Source organism: Lepidochelys kempii, chromosome 13 (genome assembly GCF_965140285.1).
Source record: "Lepidochelys kempii isolate rLepKem1 chromosome 13, rLepKem1.hap1, whole genome shotgun sequence".
Lineage (NCBI taxonomy): Eukaryota > Metazoa > Chordata > Testudines > Cheloniidae > Lepidochelys > Lepidochelys kempii.
In genome coordinates, this window is record NC_136392.1 from 16,652,718 (window position 1) to 16,674,934 (window position 22,217).

At 40.8% G+C, this 22,217-nt stretch overlaps 1 protein-coding gene across 2 annotated transcripts; it reads left to right on the forward strand.

The window, feature by feature from the left end:
* The first annotated feature begins 716 nt into the window (after positions 1 to 716).
* UBE2V1 (ubiquitin conjugating enzyme E2 V1) lies at positions 717 to 18,534 on the forward strand. Of its 2 annotated transcripts, XM_073309441.1 has the most exons (5): positions 758 to 825; positions 10,677 to 10,724; positions 12,324 to 12,472; positions 16,257 to 16,382; positions 16,746 to 18,534. In XM_073309441.1, exons 3-5 carry the CDS (start codon positions 12,428 to 12,430, stop codon positions 16,890 to 16,892), a joined length of 318 nt encoding a protein of 105 aa, XP_073165542.1. In that variant the 5' UTR covers positions 758 to 825; positions 10,677 to 10,724; positions 12,324 to 12,427; the 3' UTR covers positions 16,893 to 18,534. The 2 variants fall into 2 exon arrangements, with proteins under 2 accessions (XP_073165541.1, XP_073165542.1); XM_073309440.1 differs by lacking the exon at positions 10,677 to 10,724 and having other exon boundaries at positions 717 to 825.
* The last annotated feature ends 3,683 nt before the right edge of the window (positions 18,535 to 22,217 follow it).

Below are 22,217 nucleotides of genomic sequence, written 5' to 3' on the forward strand. Positions count from 1 at the left end.
GTAACTTCTCTTTCTTTTACCCTCTAAGGTCCCTGCTGCCCTACAGAAGATGTGTGGCCTGCGCATCTCTCATATTTGGCTTTCAGATACCAGCATTGTTCCTATATGAAGTGCATCATGTATGTGCACCTGGCTTACCTGACTAACCAAATCCTTTCAACGGTGACACCTGTTTTCTGCCCTGTTATTTTGTTACTTCCGCCTGTGCTGTGTCATGTCTGAAATTCGGTTGTAAGCACTTTGGGACAGGGAGCCTGTGTTTTTAAACCCTCTTATAGGCACATAGGACACATTGGGGGGGCTGCAAAATAATACATAACATATTTGGTGTTTGTTATTACTACTGCAACCCCGGGGTGCATTAGCACCCCTAGTTCCGGCACCATGGCCTACAGATGCCACTATGGGTACTATTTCCATCCCTAGTATACTGATGTGGTAATGTCATCTCCCCTATAGATTCTATGCTTGCTCCCCTATGTAGCCTCCAGGCTCTTCGTACTAGTTATTGCTCTCATCTCCTCCTCTCTTCCTCTTCTAACGTCCATTGTTCTGAAACCCACATACGACCCATCCGCCCGCCCACGGGTCTAATTTCCCACACAAGATAACTGCATCTAGAAATCTCTCTGTCTAGGTCCTTCTGGTCAGCCCCGCCCCTCCACGCCTCCAGGCCCTTTCTTAGTGCGCCCGCCTGCACTGCGTCCCTTCAGCCAGCCCCCGGACTTGCTTACCGCCGCACTTCCCGCGTTAAGGTGACGTAGGCGGCAGGGCCGGGCGAGTCGGAGCGACAGCGGCGCAAGATGGCGGCCACCACGGGCTCGGGTAAGCGGGGCTTGGGTAGCCGAGGCCGGGCCGGGGAGGAGGGACTCGGCGCCGCAGGGTGGGGCAGCTTCTACCGGAGGGCGCGGGGGTGACCGGCTGCGGCCCAGCGGGCTCCCGGGAGCGGGGGTTCGTCGGCGGGGCGTGTCTGGGGCTTGAGGGGCGGCGGCGGCTAGGGGCGCTAGGCCGGGGGCCCCAGCGTGAGGGGGCTGCTGCTGGAGGCCCCAGTCCTGGCGGGCGAGGTTCCGGGGGGAGGGGCTTAAGGGGAAGGAGGCGCTTGGAGGGGTGTAGGGGTATCAGGGTGGAGGAGGGACTGCCGTCTGTGTCCCTGGGGGGAAGGGCGTTCTGGGGTGCCAGGCTGGAGGAAGGGCTGCCTTGTGTACCAGGATGGGGTGTCCCTGGGGGGAAGGGCGTTCTGGGGTGCCAGGCTGGAGGAAGGGCTGCCTTGTGTACCAGGATGGGGTGTCCCTGGGGGGAAGGGCATTCTGAGGGGGGGTATCAGGGTGGAGGAGGGGCTGCCTTGTGTGCCAGAATGGGTGTCTTTGGGGGAGTAAGGTTCTGGGGATACCAGGCTGGGGGATGGCAAGATGGTATGTCCTTGGTAAAACCAGGCTGGAGGAGAACGAGGATACCTTGTTCCAAGCTGTAAGGATGTTCTTGGCTGCTTCTCCTTTATCCTCAACATGATTTCTCTTAAGCATTCAACCCCACTCGTTTATCACTCCTGAGTATGATATTGTTTCCTGATTAACAGGGCTATTAGAGTAAATCTGAAGTTACTAAGGGCGGGTATACATTGGGAATTTATATTGGCATAGCTACATCAATCAGGGTGTAAAAAATCCATATCCCCAAGAGACCTAGCTATGCTGACCAAGCCCCCTGTGTAGACCGTGCTAGGTTGACAGAAGAATTCTTCTGTCAGCCTAGCTACCACCTCTTGAGGAGGTGGATTACCTACACTCATGGGAGAGCATCTCCTGTTGACGTAGGTAGTTTCTACACTGGGGACTTGTCTACACTTAAGATTCTACAGTGTCACAGCTGTTCCCCTATAGTGCTTCAGTGTAGACACTACCTACACCGATTGGAGGGATTCTCCCATTGGCGGAGTTAATCCACCTTTCCAAGAGACAGTAGCTATGTCAACAGAAGAATTCTTCCATCAACTTAGCATGGTCTATATGAGGACGTAAGTCGATTTAACTATGCCACTCAGCGGTGTGGAGTTTTCCCACCCCTGACGGACGTAGCTAAACTGAGCTAATGTTTTAGTGTAGAGTAGGCCTGCAGCACTACAGCAGCGTAGCCACAGTGGTTTAAGTATAAATATACTTTGAGACATGACAAATTACAGCACAGGAGGGGGTGGGAGAAATGGAGGAAGGGAGATAGAATCTGTTTCCAAAAGGTGTTGTGTGTTGGCTGAAATGAACTGAACCCTGTGTATCTGGGTGCAGTAAGAACAACCATGAGTGAGACCAGATCGACACTAGGAAATTAGGTCGGTATAACTACGTTGCTTAGGGATGTAAAAAATCCACATGCTTGAGTGACGTAGCTAAACTGACATAATCCCCAGTGTAGACAGTGCTATGTGGACAGGAGGGCTTCTCCCCTCAACATAGGTGGTACTCCTCATGGAGGAGGAGTACCTATGTGGCATAGGTAGCACCTTCACTGAAGTGCTATATTGGTGCTGCTGCAGCATTTTAAGGTAGCTCAGCCCTTGGATTCACAGAAGCTACATAAATTGACTTGGCGGAGAACGTTGAGTCAGCTGAAATGTCTGGGAAACTCAAAAAGACATCTCTTTAGCAGTTCATAAAGGAAAAGCTGTCTATATTGTCATTGCTTGTGCCTACCAGAATAATGCATCTCTCCTAAGGTTGCGCCTTAGACCTCCTTTGTCTGTTTCACTTATCAGGTATTTATTTATCTGAATTCTGGGGTAAAAGTTTAAAATCAGATTTCAGACAATGGCAACTGGATAAAATAACAATGTGAGTTGGGCTTTGCTTTTGCTTTGTTAATGAAGCAGTGACTTGCAGGTGTTACATATTTGAATTTTTTTTTCTGGCTAATGCTGTGTAGTGAGACCTGAAAACTCCCAAAATCATTTTGGTCACTTATTGGGCTAACATTGGTATTGTCTAGATGAAGTTAGCTGTCTTTGTATTCACTTTTGCAGCATATAGCTCTTCACAGGGAGGGCTTGACATAACGTCCTTTACAGGACTAATATATTTCAAAGACTGAGGATTTTGTGGCTTTTAATTTTGTTGTTGTTCTAATTTGAAAGGCTAAACAAACGCTACTAGCATAATCTCTTATTGTAAATAAGCTTCTTTACATCCGTAACTAAATGCTTTAGGTTAAAACTGAAAGAATATTCAAAATCTAGTTACGGATTCTACAGGCATTGTCTACTTCATTTCTTCAAGTTGTATAATAGTCAGTTTCACTTTCAGGTTCTTGCCCCAGTGTTTGGATTTCAAATGTTGCATGAGAATAGTTATTTTAAAATCTCTGTTGAAATGTAAAATTACACATCCATCCATCAATCATAGGACATTCCTCTTTGAAGTAGGAAATGAGCAAATCTTAAGGTCTTTCTCTTGGGGTAGCCTATTTTCAAAGACAGTTTAAAGTTTAGAAGAACAATGGTTGTAGAGAATAAAGATTTAAAGGGGGAAAACCCTGATGTTATAGCAGCGCAGTGGCTACTGCCATAAAGCTTGTATTTTATGGAGCTATATATAAAAGTTCTCATAATCCTGATATCATCTCTGTTCTGCCACAAATGTGCTGTATATTTTAGGAGACCAAATGAAACTGTGACATGACCTCATCAAGCTGTCATGTCACTTCATTCTGGCAGCCATATTTTCCCAATAATCCTTTGCAGCTGCTGACTTTTCAATTTGTTTGTCTGGAAGAATAAGGCAAGTGGCTTTCTTTTGAAGCCAGTTCAGATCCATAAATTCACTGTCTGGGTGGACATGAGGGGATGTGCATGAAGAGATGCAGTAGGAGCTATGCAACCAACATTTCATGGAGACAAAGTCTAAAACTTTTCTTGGTACCTGGTTTCCACATGGCATTGCATTGTAGGCCAGACCTGAACAATCTTAACTAACCAGTAAAATGTGTTTTGATAATGGGTATTTTGCTTCTTCTGGGTCACATTCTATCTCCATGTAATTCTAAAACAGGGTTAGGCAAACTTTTTGGCCCGAGAGCCATATCTGGGTTTGGAAACTGTGTGGTGGGTCATGAATGCTCATGAAATTGGGGTATGTGAGGGGGTGCGGGCTCTGGGGTGGGATCAGAAATGAGGAGTTCAGGGTGCGGGATGGGGCTCTGGTTTGGGGCAGGAGCGGTGGGGGCTCCAGCTGGGGGTGCAGGCTCTGGGGTGGGGATGGGGGTTTTGGGGTTCTCTGTGCTGGGACCTAGGGGTTCGGAGGGCAGCAGGGGGATCAGGGCTGGGGCAGGGGGTTGAGGCATGGGGGGATGGCTTGGGGTGTAGGCTCCGGGCGGTGCTTACCTCAAGCAGCTCCCGGAAGCAGCAGCATGTCCCTCCTCCAGCTCCTACACGGAGGTGCAGCCAGGTGGCTCTGCTGTGTGCTGCCCAGTCCGCAGGTGCCGCCTCTGCAGCTCCCAATTGTCATGAGTCCCGGCCAATGGGAGCTGCGGGGGTAGCATGTGGAGCAGAGCCCCCTGGCTGCTCCTACGTGTAAGAGCCGGAGGAGGGACATGCTGCTGCTTCCGAGAGCCGCGTGAAGCGGTCCCCGACCCTGCTCATCGGCTGGAGCGCCGGAGCAGGGCAAGCCCCAGACTCCGCTCTCCAGCAGGAACTCAAGGGCCGTATTAAAAGGGCTGGAGGGGCGGGTAGTTTGCTCACCCTTGTTCTAAAAGCTCTGCTTTATTGGCTCTTCTAGTGTTGAAAGTAGAGCGCTTGTACTTGAGGTAATATATGGCTAGAGGGGGAAAAAATGGTGCAGGAACTTTGCATGTCAGTAAAGAGCATGTTCTAATAGTTATGTTCAAGTTTAAATTGCTGCTGGTAGGATGTTGTGTACCTTAACTACTTTTGGCAAAAACTCTTAAAATTGGTATGTAACTTTTTTTAACATGGTATGGGAATCCTGAGACTTGCCCCTAACCTCTAATTGTGGAACCTTAGAATATAGGCCAACAACTTAATTTAAATATAACTTAGGGCTTTGTTCAGTTGGTAAATGAAGCAACTGTTTGTTACTGGTAATAGATCCTGCCATGTGGCCAACAATGCAGTTTTTAGACTGTTCTGCTAGAGAGAACAGTGGTGTTCACTCATTTTCAGCAATGTTACAGTGACAACTGTGATGCTGTTGGTAATGTACACCATTGATACCGGAAGCTTCATAAGTGTAATCTTATGGGTACAACAAGGACCTAGGAAATGAGTCTCTTGGGGTTTTCTGTTTGTTTGTTTGTTTGTTTGTGTTTTTTTCCTTTTGATTTACTGTGGGGCTTTGGACAAGCAACTTATATCTTATTAGTAAAGTAGATTTTGATAATACTTGTTTCACAAAATCCTTGTGAGGCATGTTTATTTGTAAAGCACTTGGATATCTTTAAATGATATCTGTAGCATATAGTGCTGCAATAAAGGAACTTAGGAGCCCAGCCACTTCCTCTTTACCAAAATTCCCAATTTCTCATCTAAAAACAGCACTGTTCCAGAGGATTGGATGGTAGCAGTTGTACCTATATTTTAAAAAGGCTCCAGGGGTGATTGAGAGAATTCTAGACCACTGAGCTTTACATCTACATCTAAGAAATAGGTTGAAACAATAATTAAAACTTGAATAATGTTTCTGAAATATCTTGATATGATACAGTCTAACCAGTACAGTTTCTGCAAAGGAAGACACTCTTTTATATATCAGAATTTTTTTAAATGGGTGAATAAAGAATAACCGGTTGAACTTCTTATTTTTAGACTTTCAAAAGGCCTCTGACAAGGTCCCTCATGAGAGACTACAGAAAAATCTAAGGAGTCATGAGGAGAACAGCAAAGTGTTATAATGGATCAAAAACCAGCGATTAGACAGAAAATACTGGGATTAAATGGTCAATTTTCATTGTAGCAAAAATTTAACAGCAAGATACCTCAAGGTTCCATCTTAGGTCCAGTGTCATGTAGTAAACTTATTAATGAGATGAGAAAGGTAACAATCTGCAGATAATAGTGAGTTACCTAGTCTAGTCTACTCTGAAACCTGTCATTAGTCTATTCAAGATCAGAGAGGACTGTGCAGCACTTCAGAGGGAGCTAACCAGACTAGGTGAATGGGCACCAAGATTGCATTTGAAGTTCAGCATTGCTAAATGCAAAATAATACACACTGGGGTGGGGGGGAACTACTCATACACCTTACAAAGTTCTGATTTTTCCAGAGTTAATACAGTTCAGGATTCTAAGCTTCATTGCAGATGAGTTAAGGCAGTTAAGATCTCTGCCTAATATGCAGCTATAGTTAAAATCAAAGTGTGAGGATGCATAAGGAATAGGATGGAGAATAATATTGAAAATACTATGCTATCATGTAAATCAGTGGTGTGGTCTCATCTGGAGTACTGTGTGATGGTATTTATCTTTTTTTTTGAAGGTGGAAGTTTGTGAGGGAATGTTGAACTCAGCTTCACCAATATTCTTGTCACGTATAATAACAGATTTTTATCTCATAAGAGTTGGTGTAAATATTTTCCCCAAAATATTAGTTTTGAATGCCTTCCTTAGTAAAATAAATTGTAGTTGATGTAGCTGTTATGGCTTGTTTCACAACTTAAATACTAAGAAACAATGTTGACGTTGCAACTGTCTAATTTGTACTGCAAAGTTTTCTTTAGTTTGAGAGTTCTTTAATGGAAATACAAGTCTCTGTCAGGCATTTTAGGGCTTGTGTGCACTACAGGTTATTTCGGTATAACTTATGGTCGCTCGGGGGTGTCAGTAAGCCATCCGCCAAATGACGTAAGCTACACCAACCCAAGTGCCAGGTGTGAACAGCACTATGTCAGCGGGCTAGTGCCTTTCAGGCAGGTGCTTTTATTATGCCGCCGGGAGAGCTGTCTTCTGTTGGCAGAGAGCGTCTTCATCAGACATGCTACAGCGGCGCAACTGCACCACTGTAGCACTTCTAGTGTGGATTAGCCCTTAGTATAATTTATAAGGAATGCACTTTAGTATAAAAGTATGCAACTAGCACTTTATCTTATTCAGAAGTATTTCATAGGGTTTGGGGGCTGGTTAAGTATCTCAGTAAAAGTCAGTTTCTGTTGCCTTGTTTGAGTACAATGACATGTAAGGGCAACATATGAACTTTAAATTTCCTGGCTTCTTACAGTTTGTGTCATAACCAAAAGCCTTTCATTAAACGGTAAATATTACATCACTTCAAAACTATTCTGAGGACAAACTTCTGCATCTAAAAGAGTACTTATAATTGTGTAATTGTTGGAAAACCTAGCATTTAAAAATTGTTCCATTACAGTACTCTCAGCAAAAGAATACTTGGAGCAGATATAATTAAGGCTGTAATATCAAACATAACATGGAAAGTATTTTAAAACTTTTTTTTGCTAGCTGTTTTGTGTATTTAGGTACAAAAGATAACTTATGGTTGAAAGACGTGATTTCACTTATGCTAGTTAAATCTGGAGTAATTACTGATGTCAAAATTAAAATTGGTATGAGAGATCAGAATCTGATGTTTCCTCTTTAAATTAGTTATGGAAAATTATCCTTGACAGAACAAGAACTTCTTTTTGTTAGAGTTCCTAATTACTGAAATGTATTAGCCATAAATTCTTGTGCCTTATCCCTTGCAGTTGAGACAAATCCATATGTGCCAAAAGATAAATGCTTGTATCTTAACTCCTCTGTAGAAAGAAAAGCTGCAGATGTAATCTTTCATTGTCATGCCAATGTAAAACTCTTTACTCTGAAGGTTTGATTCTGTGCATATTGAAATCAATGGTAAAACTCCCTTTGACTTTCATGGTGCAGCATCTGACCGTCAAAGTATTTTGACCATTTCATTGTATCAGAACCTACTAGCACTGCTAAAGTACTTTGGTGCTTCCAAAATGGATCCAATTTCTGAGAAGTCTTTACCTCTGTAAAACATGCTGTGTGCTTCAGTTTGGTCATACAAGTTCTGAATCTGATATTTAAATTCTATAACTGAAATTTCTTAAGTTGGAAAAGCTCAGAAAAGCAGAGTAATGGACTTTGCTTTTTTTGCCTCATCATAAACTAATATAAATTTGTGTGACTTAGATGAACTACTTTAAGTGTTTTTAATTAGACTAAAAACACTTAAGTATCAAGGCTTTCTGTGCAAGATGCAAGAGGTCTAAGAGTTAACATATGCCCTGTTAAGTTTTGTACTTTAGTGATTTGATAAGAGTTTCACTTTGGAATGTTTTAAGACCAACTAGGACTTCCGTATATCTGCCTGGAAGTATATTTTTCTTTCTTAATACAAAAATTATCTTTGATTCTGACAAAGCAAAAAATCCTGTCAATCTTCTGCATCCTTAATTCACTGGATCTGGCAGGGCATTGGTGGAAGACAACTTAAAATCTGAGATGACTTGATAGATAATTACTTACCAATAATCAATTTTAATCTGCTGCTGCTGCTTGGTGAAATTCTGAGGAGCAAAGACTCATGAAGAGGGCACTGTATCACTTGGAATGCTATCTTCATAACCATAAGGCTAGCAACTTCTTTAGGACCTTGAGTTCTGTAGGAATAAGGTTTCTCCACTTATGACTGGCAAGTGGATTTTTTTTTTTTCCAATCCCCACCGTAAAACTAAATGTCCTTCATGGGGTTTGTCAGACCTAGTAAACAAAAGTCTAAGATTGAGGCCTAGTGTGTATAAATTTACTCAAGACTTAAAATTTTTATCCAATTTATAAACTTGTGAAATTGGAGATATAACATTGTCAGTGCTGCTATAGTTAAGTCTTTAGCAGGTTCATTATGGTAATCTTTCTACTTTTGCTCTGAAGTTTATAATATAATATATTTCTCTCTGGAATATTTCCATGAGGTCTGCAGGCAGTGAACTAAGATGATGTAGATATTTTCCTACCTTTTGTGTCATAATTTAAATGAAGTTTGCAGCTGCTGCTCAGAATATTCTGGATTCATAAAGAATTGGCTAAATTAAATTTTATAGTCTGATGCCTGTTTTGGCGATGTAGTAGTTAAAACTCGAAGTGAACTACTTATTTCTTCTGTATTCTGTTTTTGTATTGAAGGACTCTTAAAGCAAACAGGTTTGTTTTGTTGTTGTGTTGGCAGTCTCCATAACTACACTTAATAAGAAAGTTATGCAGGTATTTGCCATATGTGGAAAATGTAGTTGACTCACTCTTGAGCCAGCTGATGTAAGAATACTCTTCTGTCATAAAAAGAAAAGGAGTACTCGTGGCACCTTAGAGACTAACCAATTTATTTGAGCATAAGTTTTCGTGAGCTACAGCTCACTTCATCGGATGCAATGCATCTGATGAAGTGAGCTTATGCTCAAATAAATTGGTTAGTCTCTAAGGTGCCACGAGTACTCCTTTTCTTTTTGCGAATACAGACTTACACGGCTGCTACTCTGAAACCTGTCTTCTGTCATTGAACTTGCCCTGGGGTTAGCTTGCAAAAGTAACTTGGCAAATACTGAATATCCACAGAACAGATAAGAACATATTTTAGGATATATGATTGGATAACTAACAGTTTTTTCTTCTTCCTACTCTTTCCTCCTCCCCTCATTAAATTCACAAATTGATCTTATCAATTTGTATGTTTTTTTTAACTTCATTCAAGTACCAGGTTAGGACCAAACTTACACATGATACTTTATGCTTTAGCATGCAGGTAGAAGATGCCCTTATACCGGCTGCACTAGGGTCATACACTGATTCCCTGCCCTCCCTCTCGCCCCCCACCCCCTCAAAAAAAAACACCCCCAGGGGATTTCCAGTTTTTTTATATAGTGTGAAATCAACATTTTGATAGTGCCTCATGGACCCACCACTTTGCAGTTGTCTACCATACCTGTGACACTTTCAATTAAAAAATTTCTGTAGCAGTAATATTAAGTGTTTATTTTTAGCTTTTTTTATGTGATATAGCAGTTAGGAACAAGGAAACCATGTGACCAACCAGCTCTCTGTGGACCACCAGCAATCCACAGACTCGTTTAATTGATATTCTACAATCTCTTATTTCTAGGACCCTTGCTATTCATTGCTTTGACTCATTCTGAATCAGAGTGTTTGGAAGGGCCCTAAAACAGCGTTGCCTTCTGTTCCCATAAGAACTTGTATTAATATTACACACACTCTTCCCTGTACCTGATTAAGGTTCCAGAGTCTAACACACTCAGGTTAGGAAATGACAGAGTTAATGTTAGGTTTCAGAGTAACAGCCGTTTTAGTCTGTATTCACAAAAAGAAAAGGAGTACTTGTGGCACCTTAGAGACTAACCAATTTATTTGAGTATAAGCTTTCGTGAGCTACAGCTCACTTCATCGGATGCATACTGTGGAAAGTGTAGAAGATCTTTTTATATACACACAGCATGAAAAAATACCTTCTCCCACCCCACTCTCCTGCTGGTAATAGCTTATCTAAAGTGATGACTCTCCTTACAATGTGTATGATCATCAAGTTGGGCCATTTCCAGCACAAATCCAGGTTTATGTTGCCGTTTGAACTTTAGTTTGGCTTCCCTGTGCATTTACATTATGGTAGTCTTTAATCAAATGATCACATACTGCTTTCTTCCCACAGGACTCCTGCCTTATTCAGTGCACAGAATTGATGGTGCTCACTGACTGGGTAGCTATTTAATATTTCCTTTTATCCTTGTCAGTATGTGGCTCCATGCCTTACCACAAACCATCCAACCCTTGCACTGAATAGAGAACTAACTTCATCTTAGGCTCTTCTGTGGTACCTACGTATCTTAATGAATTATTTTCGTAGCACCTGATGAGATGAGGTGGTGGTATTATCCCTGCTTTACAGATGGCGAGTTGAGGTGGAATGATATTAAGGCCAAATTTGTCAAGTGTCATAATTTTAGATGCCCAGTTTGAGACAACTGACTTTTTTTTTTGGTGTCCAGATTACTGGGTATTCTTATGTAAGTTCATGGGTTTGGAGATATATATATTTTAATGTATATTGTAGTGTTTGAGGATTAGAACTTTGATTCCACAACAAAATCAGAATTGGCGTTCAATCCCTTTTAGGTCTCTAAAAGACACTTGAGGGAGACTTTAAAGACACTAAAGTTGTCATATTCTAAGCACTGTCACATTGCATATGAGAACCCTTCCAGGTTCTCAAGCAGTGAAAGGGGATATTTTCAAGGCTCTTGCTTTGCCTCGTCCCTGGTGTCATGTACTAGAGATGTTTCTTGAGCCCTAGATGAGCGTAGTCTCATAAACAGAATGTCTGTGTTTCTTCTATGCGAACAAATAGGTGAGGCTGGACAAGGGGACTAGGCAGTCTCTTCAGTTATACTGCATGTGATGCAACTATTCAATACGTAATTAACCTTTTGGTATTTCTGTGAACAAAATTTTCTTTAGAAGGTCATGTGAAAAAGAACTCCATTGGCATTCTATGTCCTATTAATGCACCTTTGTTTCTCTTAGAACTGTTCTTAGGCATGTACTGTGAGCAAATAAAAGAATATGACACAGATTAGGATTTATTCAGGATTCTTAATGGCTTTGGCTTGGTCTTAGAGGGAAAGTGACTTAGCCTTTCTGTGTCTCAGTTCCCTATCTGTAAAATGGCGCTGATAATGCCTCACAAGGATGTTGTGGCATAAGTTTGTTAAAGATTGTGAGATGCTCAGATATTACATAATGGGGGCCCACATAAGTGCTTTAGTTAGATCTTGCACTGATGAAGTCCACTGAAATTAATTTCAAATTAACTTGTTTATGTTACAAAACAGATTGATTTGCTACTTTTAAAAATCTCTGGAAAGATTCATAGATGTCCAGCCTTTTACCAAATGATGTAGCTTCTACCTTTTATCTTAAATCAAATGGACATAAAGTAGAAAGACAGACTGTAAGGAAGCAGGAAGTAAATATGCTGCTTGCTTCTTTGAATACACAGAGGTCCTTTTCCTCCTCCTGGCTGTATGCACTAATGCAGAGCCTAGCTGCCATGGCTCACTAGTATTATTTTTTTTTTTAAATGCAAACTACTCCTTGTTTCCACTTACTTTTATATTTGACATCTGAGCTTGTATCTTCCTCACACCATGAAAATACTGCCACTCAGAAATATTGCTGTTTCTCAGTGTTTTGGTCTAAATGTTTTGACATCAGATTACCAAAAGTAGCAGTCCAATTATCCAGTCTTGTATCACTGCCAGATAGTCTCAGTTCAAAGTTTCTTTCTGATTCTTTTTAGGAGTAAAAGTTCCTCGTAATTTTCGACTGTTGGAAGAACTTGAAGAAGGTCAGAAAGGAGTAGGAGATGGTACAGTTAGCTGGGGTCTTGAAGATGATGAAGATATGACACTTACAAGATGGACAGGAATGATTATTGGGCCTCCAAGAGTAAGCATCAACTTACAGATCTAAATGCCAGTGTCACTCAAAATTCTGCTTTCCTGTCCCTTTTTTCCCCCTGCAGACATTCTCATGCATGTATCTGAGTGGGTACGTGTATGCAACCAGGTTTACTTGGCATATAAATTGGGGTTGATATGTCAGTATATCTTTCTGCTTATGACTTTAAACAATGCTAATACCTTTTAATTGATTAGCTCTGTTACACAAATGACATTCACATTTACAGATTAATTTACACAGTAATTTTCTAGTGTTCTGTAACCCTGAATTACAGCAAAGTCTCAAAGCCTGTAAGAGTTCAATATGGAGCTAATACTGGTAATATCTCACTAGCCAGTCCTCATCTATTAACATATTCTGCCTTAGTTCAGTTCAGTTGTTTTTGGTCATCACTTTAGGGAGTTTCTTGAGGATGTGGGGGTTGTGGTATTTTTATTGCAGCAAAACTGGCTTGCTCCTTTAAAGTTTCAGCTAACTCAGATTAGAATTTGGTTCTAGCCATAAACTAAATTTTGCTTTTGACTTTCTTGTCACCTGTCTCCCAATCTGTGTATTTAATATGCCTCAGAATGGCTTTTTATAACGCTACCATGCTCTTTACGGTAATACTGCAGCTGGAGAGTATCTGTCCTGTTTAGAGAGGTTAGTAAAAAGGACATCTTGATGATAGGCTTAGTGTTTCCATAGCACTTGATATTTCCAAAGTACCTTATGTACCAACCTCATGGTCTTGTAGTCTGAAACCTACAGTGGTGACAAGCTTAGTATCTCATAGCTAGTTTAAAACATGGCTGGTATGATGGTTCTTCAGAGCTATGGTCCATGTGATTACGCTCTGGCTGTAGTGGACAGATTGGACTAATTTATTTGGGCAGCAACTTTGTTGATGTCTCTACAGTGGGGTGAGCCCCTTAGGCCCTACCATCTATGGAATGTCCCCATAGATGACTCCTGATCAGTTAGTGATTGGCTTCTGCCATGTCTTATGAGGTTTTATCCCTACTTTTTAACAATATAGAAGGGATAATCTAACTCTATGTTCTCATCCATATGTCAGATCCCTTTTTTAATCTGATTAGGCCTCTACTTTGCAGTAGTAAATTCCACATGTCACTTATGCATTGTGTGTATCTTAAAACAAAAACACACACACAAACCTTCCTCACACAAACCTTCCTCATCGCTCTTAAATTGACATGTGGCCTTCCAATTTCACTGACTATCCCCTTGCTCTTTTACTATGGAAGGATAAATGTGAGTGCCTATTACCTTCACTATACCGTTGCATTGTGATGTATATCTCATGTCTGATCTGTTTCCTCTCTAAGTTATCCCAGTGTTTTCAACCTATCATTATATGGAAGCCTTCAGATGCTCTCATTGCCCATATCTGCACCTTTCTTTCTGTTTGTAGCCATTTCTGAGATAGGGTGACTGTCACTGAACATAGTACTCCAGGTGAGGCTTTACCATTCATTTATTATTTAACAGCATTACACTTTCAATATTTTCTCTCATTCTTTGTTCAACTTAACTTTTTTTGCTCTTTGACTGCCACTGTAAATACCTCCTTAAATATGAACAATGACAAGTCTGGTGGCACCTTATAAGGGTCTTGTATTAAACAAATATTTAAAAAGAGACTGAAATCTGCACACACTCGTGTGGTTTTACCATAGAAGTGTTGTCATGGGAGCAAAGTACAGCTAAGTGATTCTGATGTCAGAATTGTGTAGGATAATCCAATCTGTCTAGAGGTGACAACTTTTTGCTTCAGTTCACAACTATCTTCTGTTTTTCACCTTTCCTGTCTGATACCTTTTTAAAAGATCTCTCCTACCAAAGTCATTAGAAAATCCTGCTCTGCATAACTGACCACTGGATGTCACTGTTGCATAGAAAGACAGCTGCAAATGTATTTGTGTGTGTATTTGTCTATGAATATCGTGACTCTTACTTGAGTTTCAAACTGGCACGTTCTGGTTTATTAGTATCAGATATATATGCATCTGTGTCTTTGCTCTAAATCTTGTAATAGATCACATCCCAGTGCTTGCTGGCCGCTTTCTCAGTCTGTCCTTAGTCAAATTGCGCCATAATTGTGAAAAGATTACACTTAAGCGTGTGTTTACATTGAGGAGAGCTCTCTCAATGTAAAATCGTAGCGGAGACAAGGCATAAGTATTTTTTACCTCAATGTAGCTACATAAGAATGACCATACTGGGTCAAACCAATGGTCCATCTAGCCCAGTCTCCTGTCTTCCATCAGTGGCCAATACCAGATTCTTCAAAGGGAGTGAACAGAACAGGACAATCATGAAGTGATCCATACCCTGTTGTCCAGTCCCAGCAACTGGCAGTCAGAGACTTAGGGACACCGTGAGCATGGGGTTGCATCCCTGACCATGGCTATTGATGGACCTGTCCTCCATGAACTTATCTAATTCTTTTTTTAATCCATTTGTAGTTTTGGCCTTCACAACATCCTCTGGCAGCAAGCGCCACAGCCTGACTGTGCATTGCGTGAAGTAGTTCTTCCTTTTGTTTGTACATCAAGGTTATCCCAAAGGGGGGGGGGGGGGAATACAGTTGATTTCGGTTAGCGGTGTTAAAGTAAAAACTGCCTGTAGCTTATCTCCAGTAGGATTTTACATAGAGAGCTCTCTGTGTAAAAAAAACACAGCATTATGTTTCTGAGCGCCCGTATGCTTGCATGACGACAGAACTTGTAGTTTTTGAGCAATTCCCATCTTTTGGCATTCAGAGTTGTGTTGACTCTGCAGGAATCTGTGCTCAGATTTCCCAGTCTGGAGACTTACTGCTCTATCCAGGCCTCCCCGCTTTGTGGCCTTCTGTCATGCTCCCTTCATTGTTGCCTGTTACAGCTGGAATCCCTCCCAGACCCAGTCTATCATGTGGACACTTAAAACTCCTGTTGTTTCTGGTTAGCTTCCCTTCCCACCCCCAGCACTCCGTTAGTTGTCCTAATTCCTCTCCCTACTGTCTTAAATCGTCTTTAAAAATTGCAAAACAACAAGATATGTTCTTCAGTCCCTGTACATTTTGTTGTCCTCCTTTCCCTATGTTTAGCTAGATTGTAAGCTCCTCAGGGTAGGGACTGTCTTACACTGTGTTACGTGCCTTACAGACATAATTGCTATGAAAAATAATAATCCTTTGACTCCTTCTGAGGATGGGGAGTGACCTGTGAATGTGTTGTGTTTTGGAGCATTCTCCTTATCTCCCCACAACTCTATCTCTTCAGTGAGTTATGAATATGGCAAAAAAAATCAAGGTCTACCTATCGTATTTACAGTTAAATGTTTCTGATAAAATTTAAAAAATGACAGGCTTTTGGGGTAAATTGGGTTTAAATAGCTGGCTAATATAAAGCATTGGTTTCATTTCTGAGGTAGTCTAGCCCATTGAACCTACAATTCAAAACTGCATATGCCTTTGAATTGCCTGGTATGAAACTGAAGTCTATGGAGAGATATTGGATTACTTTACTCTAAATTAATCTCCAAGCAGGGATGTCAGTTATATTCCATAATGTGATAAATAGATGATAGTTTAAATATTGGTGTGCAGTGTGACAAGCTTTGTCTATGTTGGGCACTAAGTGAATTTTTCTTGCAATTTTCAGAGTGTAGCTTAACAAGCGTGGAAACGTCCGCCATGTGTGTCGCACTCAAACTTTGTGTCCCTGATGATTATTGTAATTAAGTGATTCTAATACTGCCTGACACAGATGTTCCTCTCTTCCAGACAATTTATGAAAACAGAATATACAGCCTTAAAATAGAATGTGGGCCCAAATATCCAGAAGCACCTCCATTTGTAAGATTTGTAACAAAAATTAATATGAATGGAGTAAATAGTTCTAATGGAGTGGTAAGTTTTTTTGTTTGTTTTGTTCGGTTTGTTAACACAGTTTAAGCTTTGAACGTTAATTTGAACCTACATTTTTACTCAGATGTTTCTTAACAAAATACTTTGCTTTCTTTTTGAGTAGTGGAAGTAGGGGAGGGATAAGGTAATTGTAAGATATTGCTAACGACTCCTCTCTTTCGCCTTAGCAACACTCATGTTGTTACACAATAGAAGCATTTATTAAGCTTGAAAGAAAACTAAACATATGTTAAGTTTTTCAAGCTTGCTGGCAGGTAACTTGATTAAAAACCACCGTATCTGATAGGCAGCTATATTTTTTGGACTCGGAGGACTGACAGGAGTGGTGTTTTTGTCTGTTTTTAGGTGGATCCCAGAGCCATATCAGTCCTAGCAAAATGGCAGAATTCTTATAGTATCAAAGTTGTTCTGCAAGAACTTCGGCGTCTAATGATGTCTAAAGAAAATATGAAACTTCCTCAGCCACCTGAAGGACAATGTTACAGCAATTAATTTAAAAAACAACAACAACAAATCATGCCCCTTTATTCAATTTAAGCTGTCTTCATTTTCCACAGTAGTAAATTTTCTAGATGCATCTTGTAGACCTCAAAGTACTGGAAAGGAAGTTCCCGTTCAAAGGAAGTTTATCTTGAGATACTGTAAATGATACTAATTTTTCATTTGAAATATAAGTTGTGCTATAACAATTAATCTTGTCATGTGTAACCACTGTCCACATAGTTGAACTTCTGGTATCAAGAAAAGTCTATTTAAATTTATTACTGTCAAGACCAGTGTGGCACATTTAATTCAACTGTGAAAACATATATCACACAATCACCTTGCTGTGTGTTTGGCCTGGGTTGTTGGGTTTTTTTCTTTCTCTGTCTTTTGCAATAGAGTTGAAGCTCAGGGCTATTTATTAGAATAGACACAAAGGTTTTAGCTTCCAGGACTATGCTGGGCTTTGTGGACTACTAATGGGGATGTGTGCTAACCTCAATCATCCCTCCCTTTGTGCTATCTCTAGTAAAGGCTGAATGTGACTGTGGTTGGTTTTATTTTTTAAGTCCTAGTAATCTAGGGCAGGCTTTCCTTCTTCCCTTTGGCCAAGGCACAGATTGTATTTCTCCTCCTGCCCCTCTCCTCCTCCCCGAATAACATGGGCCTTGGATGAGGGATTCAGGGTTTTTTCAATCTTTCCTCTCCCCCATCTTCCTAGAGGGGGTGCTGCTTTATTTTTGCCCCTTTTGTGAGTCTTCTCCTTACCCCTGGCCAGTGGCCAGCAGGAGAAAGTGTTTGGGCAATCACCTGACCTGTCCCCTCATGCTCGTCATTTTGTTTTTCCCAATGAATTTAGTCTTCACCAGCCTGGGAAACAAGAGTATCTATTCTGCTCGCAAACTTGGATCTCCCTTGCCCCCATGGCACTGCTGCCACACCGCCAAGCTGGCCATGGCTGATGTTATTAGATAGGCTTTTGACATGGTGAAAAGAGCAGTAATTTACCAGGATTGCTTGGATTTGCTAGCTGCCAAACTTTAATGGGGAAAATCTGCATGTAGAAATTCTAAACACACACTCCAATACAACCAGTCAAATTTTGGTGCTTCAAAATTGACCTGAGGATGTTAACTAATAAACAGTGCACTTACTTTTGACCCTTTTTAAAGACCTGACAATTAGAAACAAATCAACGTAGTGTAGACTCTTTTTTTTTTTTTTTTTTGACACTTCACGTGTTGTGAGAGAAACTCTTCCATGAAGATTTGGGGATAAATGGTGTGCACAGCAGATTAGAGAGAGACCTTACTGGCAATGCCTCCTGGCAAATCACTGCCTTTTCTGACTTACTGTTTTGGACCACAAACTGCTGATATGTGGATGCAAGCTTAAATACAAACAACCTAGTGTGTCCTAAGTTTTATGACAAATTCAGTGTTTGTGTAAAAACCACATTTTAAAGCAGCGGCTATCAAGTCAATGAACAATTGATGTTTCCATTAACTCTTTTGAGGAAAATATTAGTTGTAAGGATTTAACATCCTCTGTAATTAAAGTTTAACATAACAGTATTCCATAAGCAGCCTTTTTATTGTATCAGACCATTGCCTGATTTTAATATAATAAAAAGTGTGCATTAATATTACAAGGCTTTAGTTGTATTTATGTTTAGAATTTTGATCACTTAGGGAAATCTTGAAATGTTTTGGAGTATCTTGTTACAGACCATAATATGGTGATCTGATTTAATAGTAAAATGTGAACATTTTTGCATATAACTTAACGTTGTGTGGTGAAAGAAACAACTGTTCTGGTTTGGGTGTGCTGCTGCCTCCTTTAGAGTACTTTGTAAAGGAGGATTTTATATGAGTCACATCAGTGTGATGGTTTAGGTTAAAGCCAGACCCAAAATAATTGGAGTGTCCTTCCTGTGATGATCTTAAGGAACTGCTGAAATAGAAACTCCGTCAGACAGAAAACTTCTACCCTGGTGCCTACCACGATGGCCTTATTTGCTGCAGTCCCTCTGAGAGAATGAAATACAGGTGTTGCAGTCTGTTCTATTCTACTATCTGTGTAGCCACAAAAGGAAGAAAAGATGAGGGGGAATCGAAGCTGGAAAGTCAATTAGTCAGATTCATTCCCATCATAAGATTTTTTTTTCCTGCTCTCTGTAATAGTGTATTCTGCAAACCTGGACTTCTGTTCAGAACTTCATATTCCCTATTTTTTTATCTGGGATTTGGTATTTCCGGTTATGAAGAGAGCCTTCTTCAAAAGGGAAAACTTAGATATTGCTTGTGAATTCACCTTAAAGTCTTAGGAAACTGGGCTCTGTGTGTGGGGGGGGGGGAAGTGGGAGGGGGTGGTGGAGGTAGGATTGTGGAGGGGAAGGGGTTATGTTCATCTGTAGAATTTACTGATGTGTTTTGGTTTGAAATACTCACCATATGGTGAAGCAGAAATTATCTTGTAAAATGTGGAAACCATATTGAGATTCGTGCTACATCAGCTTGTAATGTTTATTTCAAAGACCATGGCATCTAAAATGATTTTAAATGGAAAGCAGAAGGGTGGCTGATTATTGTGCTTCTTGAGACCAGTACTTTTTTTTTTAAGATTACCTTTGCAATATCCCATATAACATGGACAACGCTTAGTTGAGGGCCTTAATACCTTGAGTAATCAACTTTTCAAATCCCACAAACTTCTCTGACAACAGGTAGGATGTAGAGGTTAGGGTATTCCAGATCCTTAACCCTGGTCCACACTAATCTTGAAAATGCTAGTAACAGTACCATTTAAGTTATGTTTAACCATGGCTATCATAGAGATGAGTTGCTGAGGAAAGGATTTAACGTGTATTTAAAACCTTCATTGTATTTGACTTTTGTTGAAACATGTCAACAGAACACCATACCAGTATTCCAGTCTAAGTCAAAGATGATCTGAACCCCAATCACTGAGATGTGCATCCACTGCAGATGATGTATTAATTGCCCTTGTGGAACAGACCCAAAAGTCCATTGCCTGCTAAGAGGTAGGGAGGAGAAACAATCCTGTATCACATCTGCCTGGTTGTTCTTTATACCACTTTTGGAGGGAAGGGGTGTGGGGTTTCTGCTTGACCCTTTCAGGCAATTGATTTGTGTCCTGAAACATGTCTCCTCTTAAATGGAAGCTCTAGAGAGAGAAGGGGTGGAATAAGAACAGGTATCAATTGGAAATCAGAAATGGGCCCTGTTGGTCATCACTTGGCTTGAATGCATGCAGCTTCGACTGAAATCAGTGGGAGCAGCCTGCAGGACTGAGTGGGATTTGACCCTAAAAGTGCTTCCCTTGACAGCCCTTTAATTTTTAGCTGTACTTCACAGCTAAACATTCTATATATTTTTATATATAATCACATTCAGCAAGGACAATCCTACCAAGAAATTTCCCATGTCCACTCTGAATGGCCATAGAAGGAGGTGTTATACTCATGCCTACACTGCATTTTAAAACCCACAACTGGGCTATGAAACTCACTGGTCTACAGACTCTGGCTCATGCTGTGGTGCTAAAAATAGCAGTGTAGGCATTGAGGCTCGGGTTCAAGCTCTGAAACCTGGGGACAAGGGTTGGGCTTCAGAGGCCAAGCCTCAGCCTCATCCGGAGCCTCTACATGGCTGTTTTTAGACCTGTAGTGCGAGCCTTGAAAACCCGGGCTCTGAGATTCGCTGCCTGAGTAGCACCTGTATCTGTAGTAGCCTGAAACACCCATTGTTTCATGTTCTCTGTGTATATAAAATCATCCTCCTGTATTTTCCACTGCACGCATCCAATGAAGTGGGCTGTAGCCCACGAAAGCTTATGCTCAAATAAATTTGTTAGTCTCCAAGGTGCCACAAGTACTCCTGTTCTTTTTGCCTGAGTATGGTAACACCTCTTTCTGTGGCCACTCAAGCAGTAGAAATTGGAGGTTTCTTGGGAGACATACCCTCAGTTACTTAAATAGCATTCAGGCAGTAGAGGGAGCTAGCCAGCTTTACATCACTTTTCTCTGAGCAATGTGCAGATGTTGTTTAATTTAAATGCTAAATCTTTCTGTGGAGCCACTTCTGTATTTCTTGTACTGATTTAAGACTTTAACAGCCTGTTCAGCATGATGGCTTCCACACTGTCCAGAAGTGGACAGTTATATGTGGCACTGTAGTTTGACATTATTTTTCTAGGAGACAAATCAGTGCTGCAATGAGATTTTTATTAATTAAAACTGTCTTCTTCCTCTGAAATTAAGCAAAGCCATGGGACCTATTTGTGCTTTTTTTGTATCTCTTGCTCCTGCTGTAGCTTTTTAGATGTAAATTTTTTTATCACTACTAAGTGAGATCAGTTTCTGATTCTCATGCACTAGAAAAAAGCTGCAGTATTAAAGTTGCCTGGAAATGATCTGATTTAAAGAAGAGAAAAAACCTTTTCCCAACAGAATTTAAAATACATGGGTGTTGGGTTTTGTTTCATTTCTATTTAAAACGGGGAGGGGCAAACAGACTGTTTAGGCACATTTTGGGAAAGTTTATGGCTATCTTGTTTATAAACATTTGGCAATCTCTGATCTGCTGTTAATAAATTTTAAGTGAATTATTAAAACATGCTTAGCCAGAGAATTGACAGTCTATATTTTTACTTGTATATCAAGGAATTGCATGATAGCACATTACTTATTAGATTGCAAAATTACCATTGTCCTACTTATAAGTCTACTAACATAATAGCACTCTACAAACAAAAGGACAAAGTTCCTACTCTAAAGAGCCTAGATCCTGCAATGAGCTCCCTTGGCTTAGGGTCCACATACTGCCCATTTTGGGCCTGAGGCCTGACATAGGAACAAGCCTTTTGAGCCTGATGAGTCAGACATAGCCATCTATTGCATAGAGCACAGCCCCAGCAGCCAGGCAATTCTGAGTTGTAAGCCAGACCCTGCCATTGACTTGCTGAGGATCAGCTGAAGTTTGTTGCCATTTATCATGCATGCCTATGAGTGCTGTATAAATAAATATTAAGGTATGTCCTCATTTTATATAGATGGTCAAACTGAGGCACAGAAGGGCTTAAGTAACTTTACCAAGGCCAGGCAGTGGCACAGGAGCCAGAGAATTCAAGAGTGACAGTGATAGTCCTGTGTTCAGTCCACAGTGTTTCCATGAACCATGTCTTTACTAACCATGCTTTCCCCCCATAGCAGCGAATGTGATATAACAGATGGAAGAGACTGACCAGCTTTATTCAAGAGTGTGCTGCTCAGAAGCTATTGTCTGTATTAGAGTGGCACCTAAATGCTCTAGG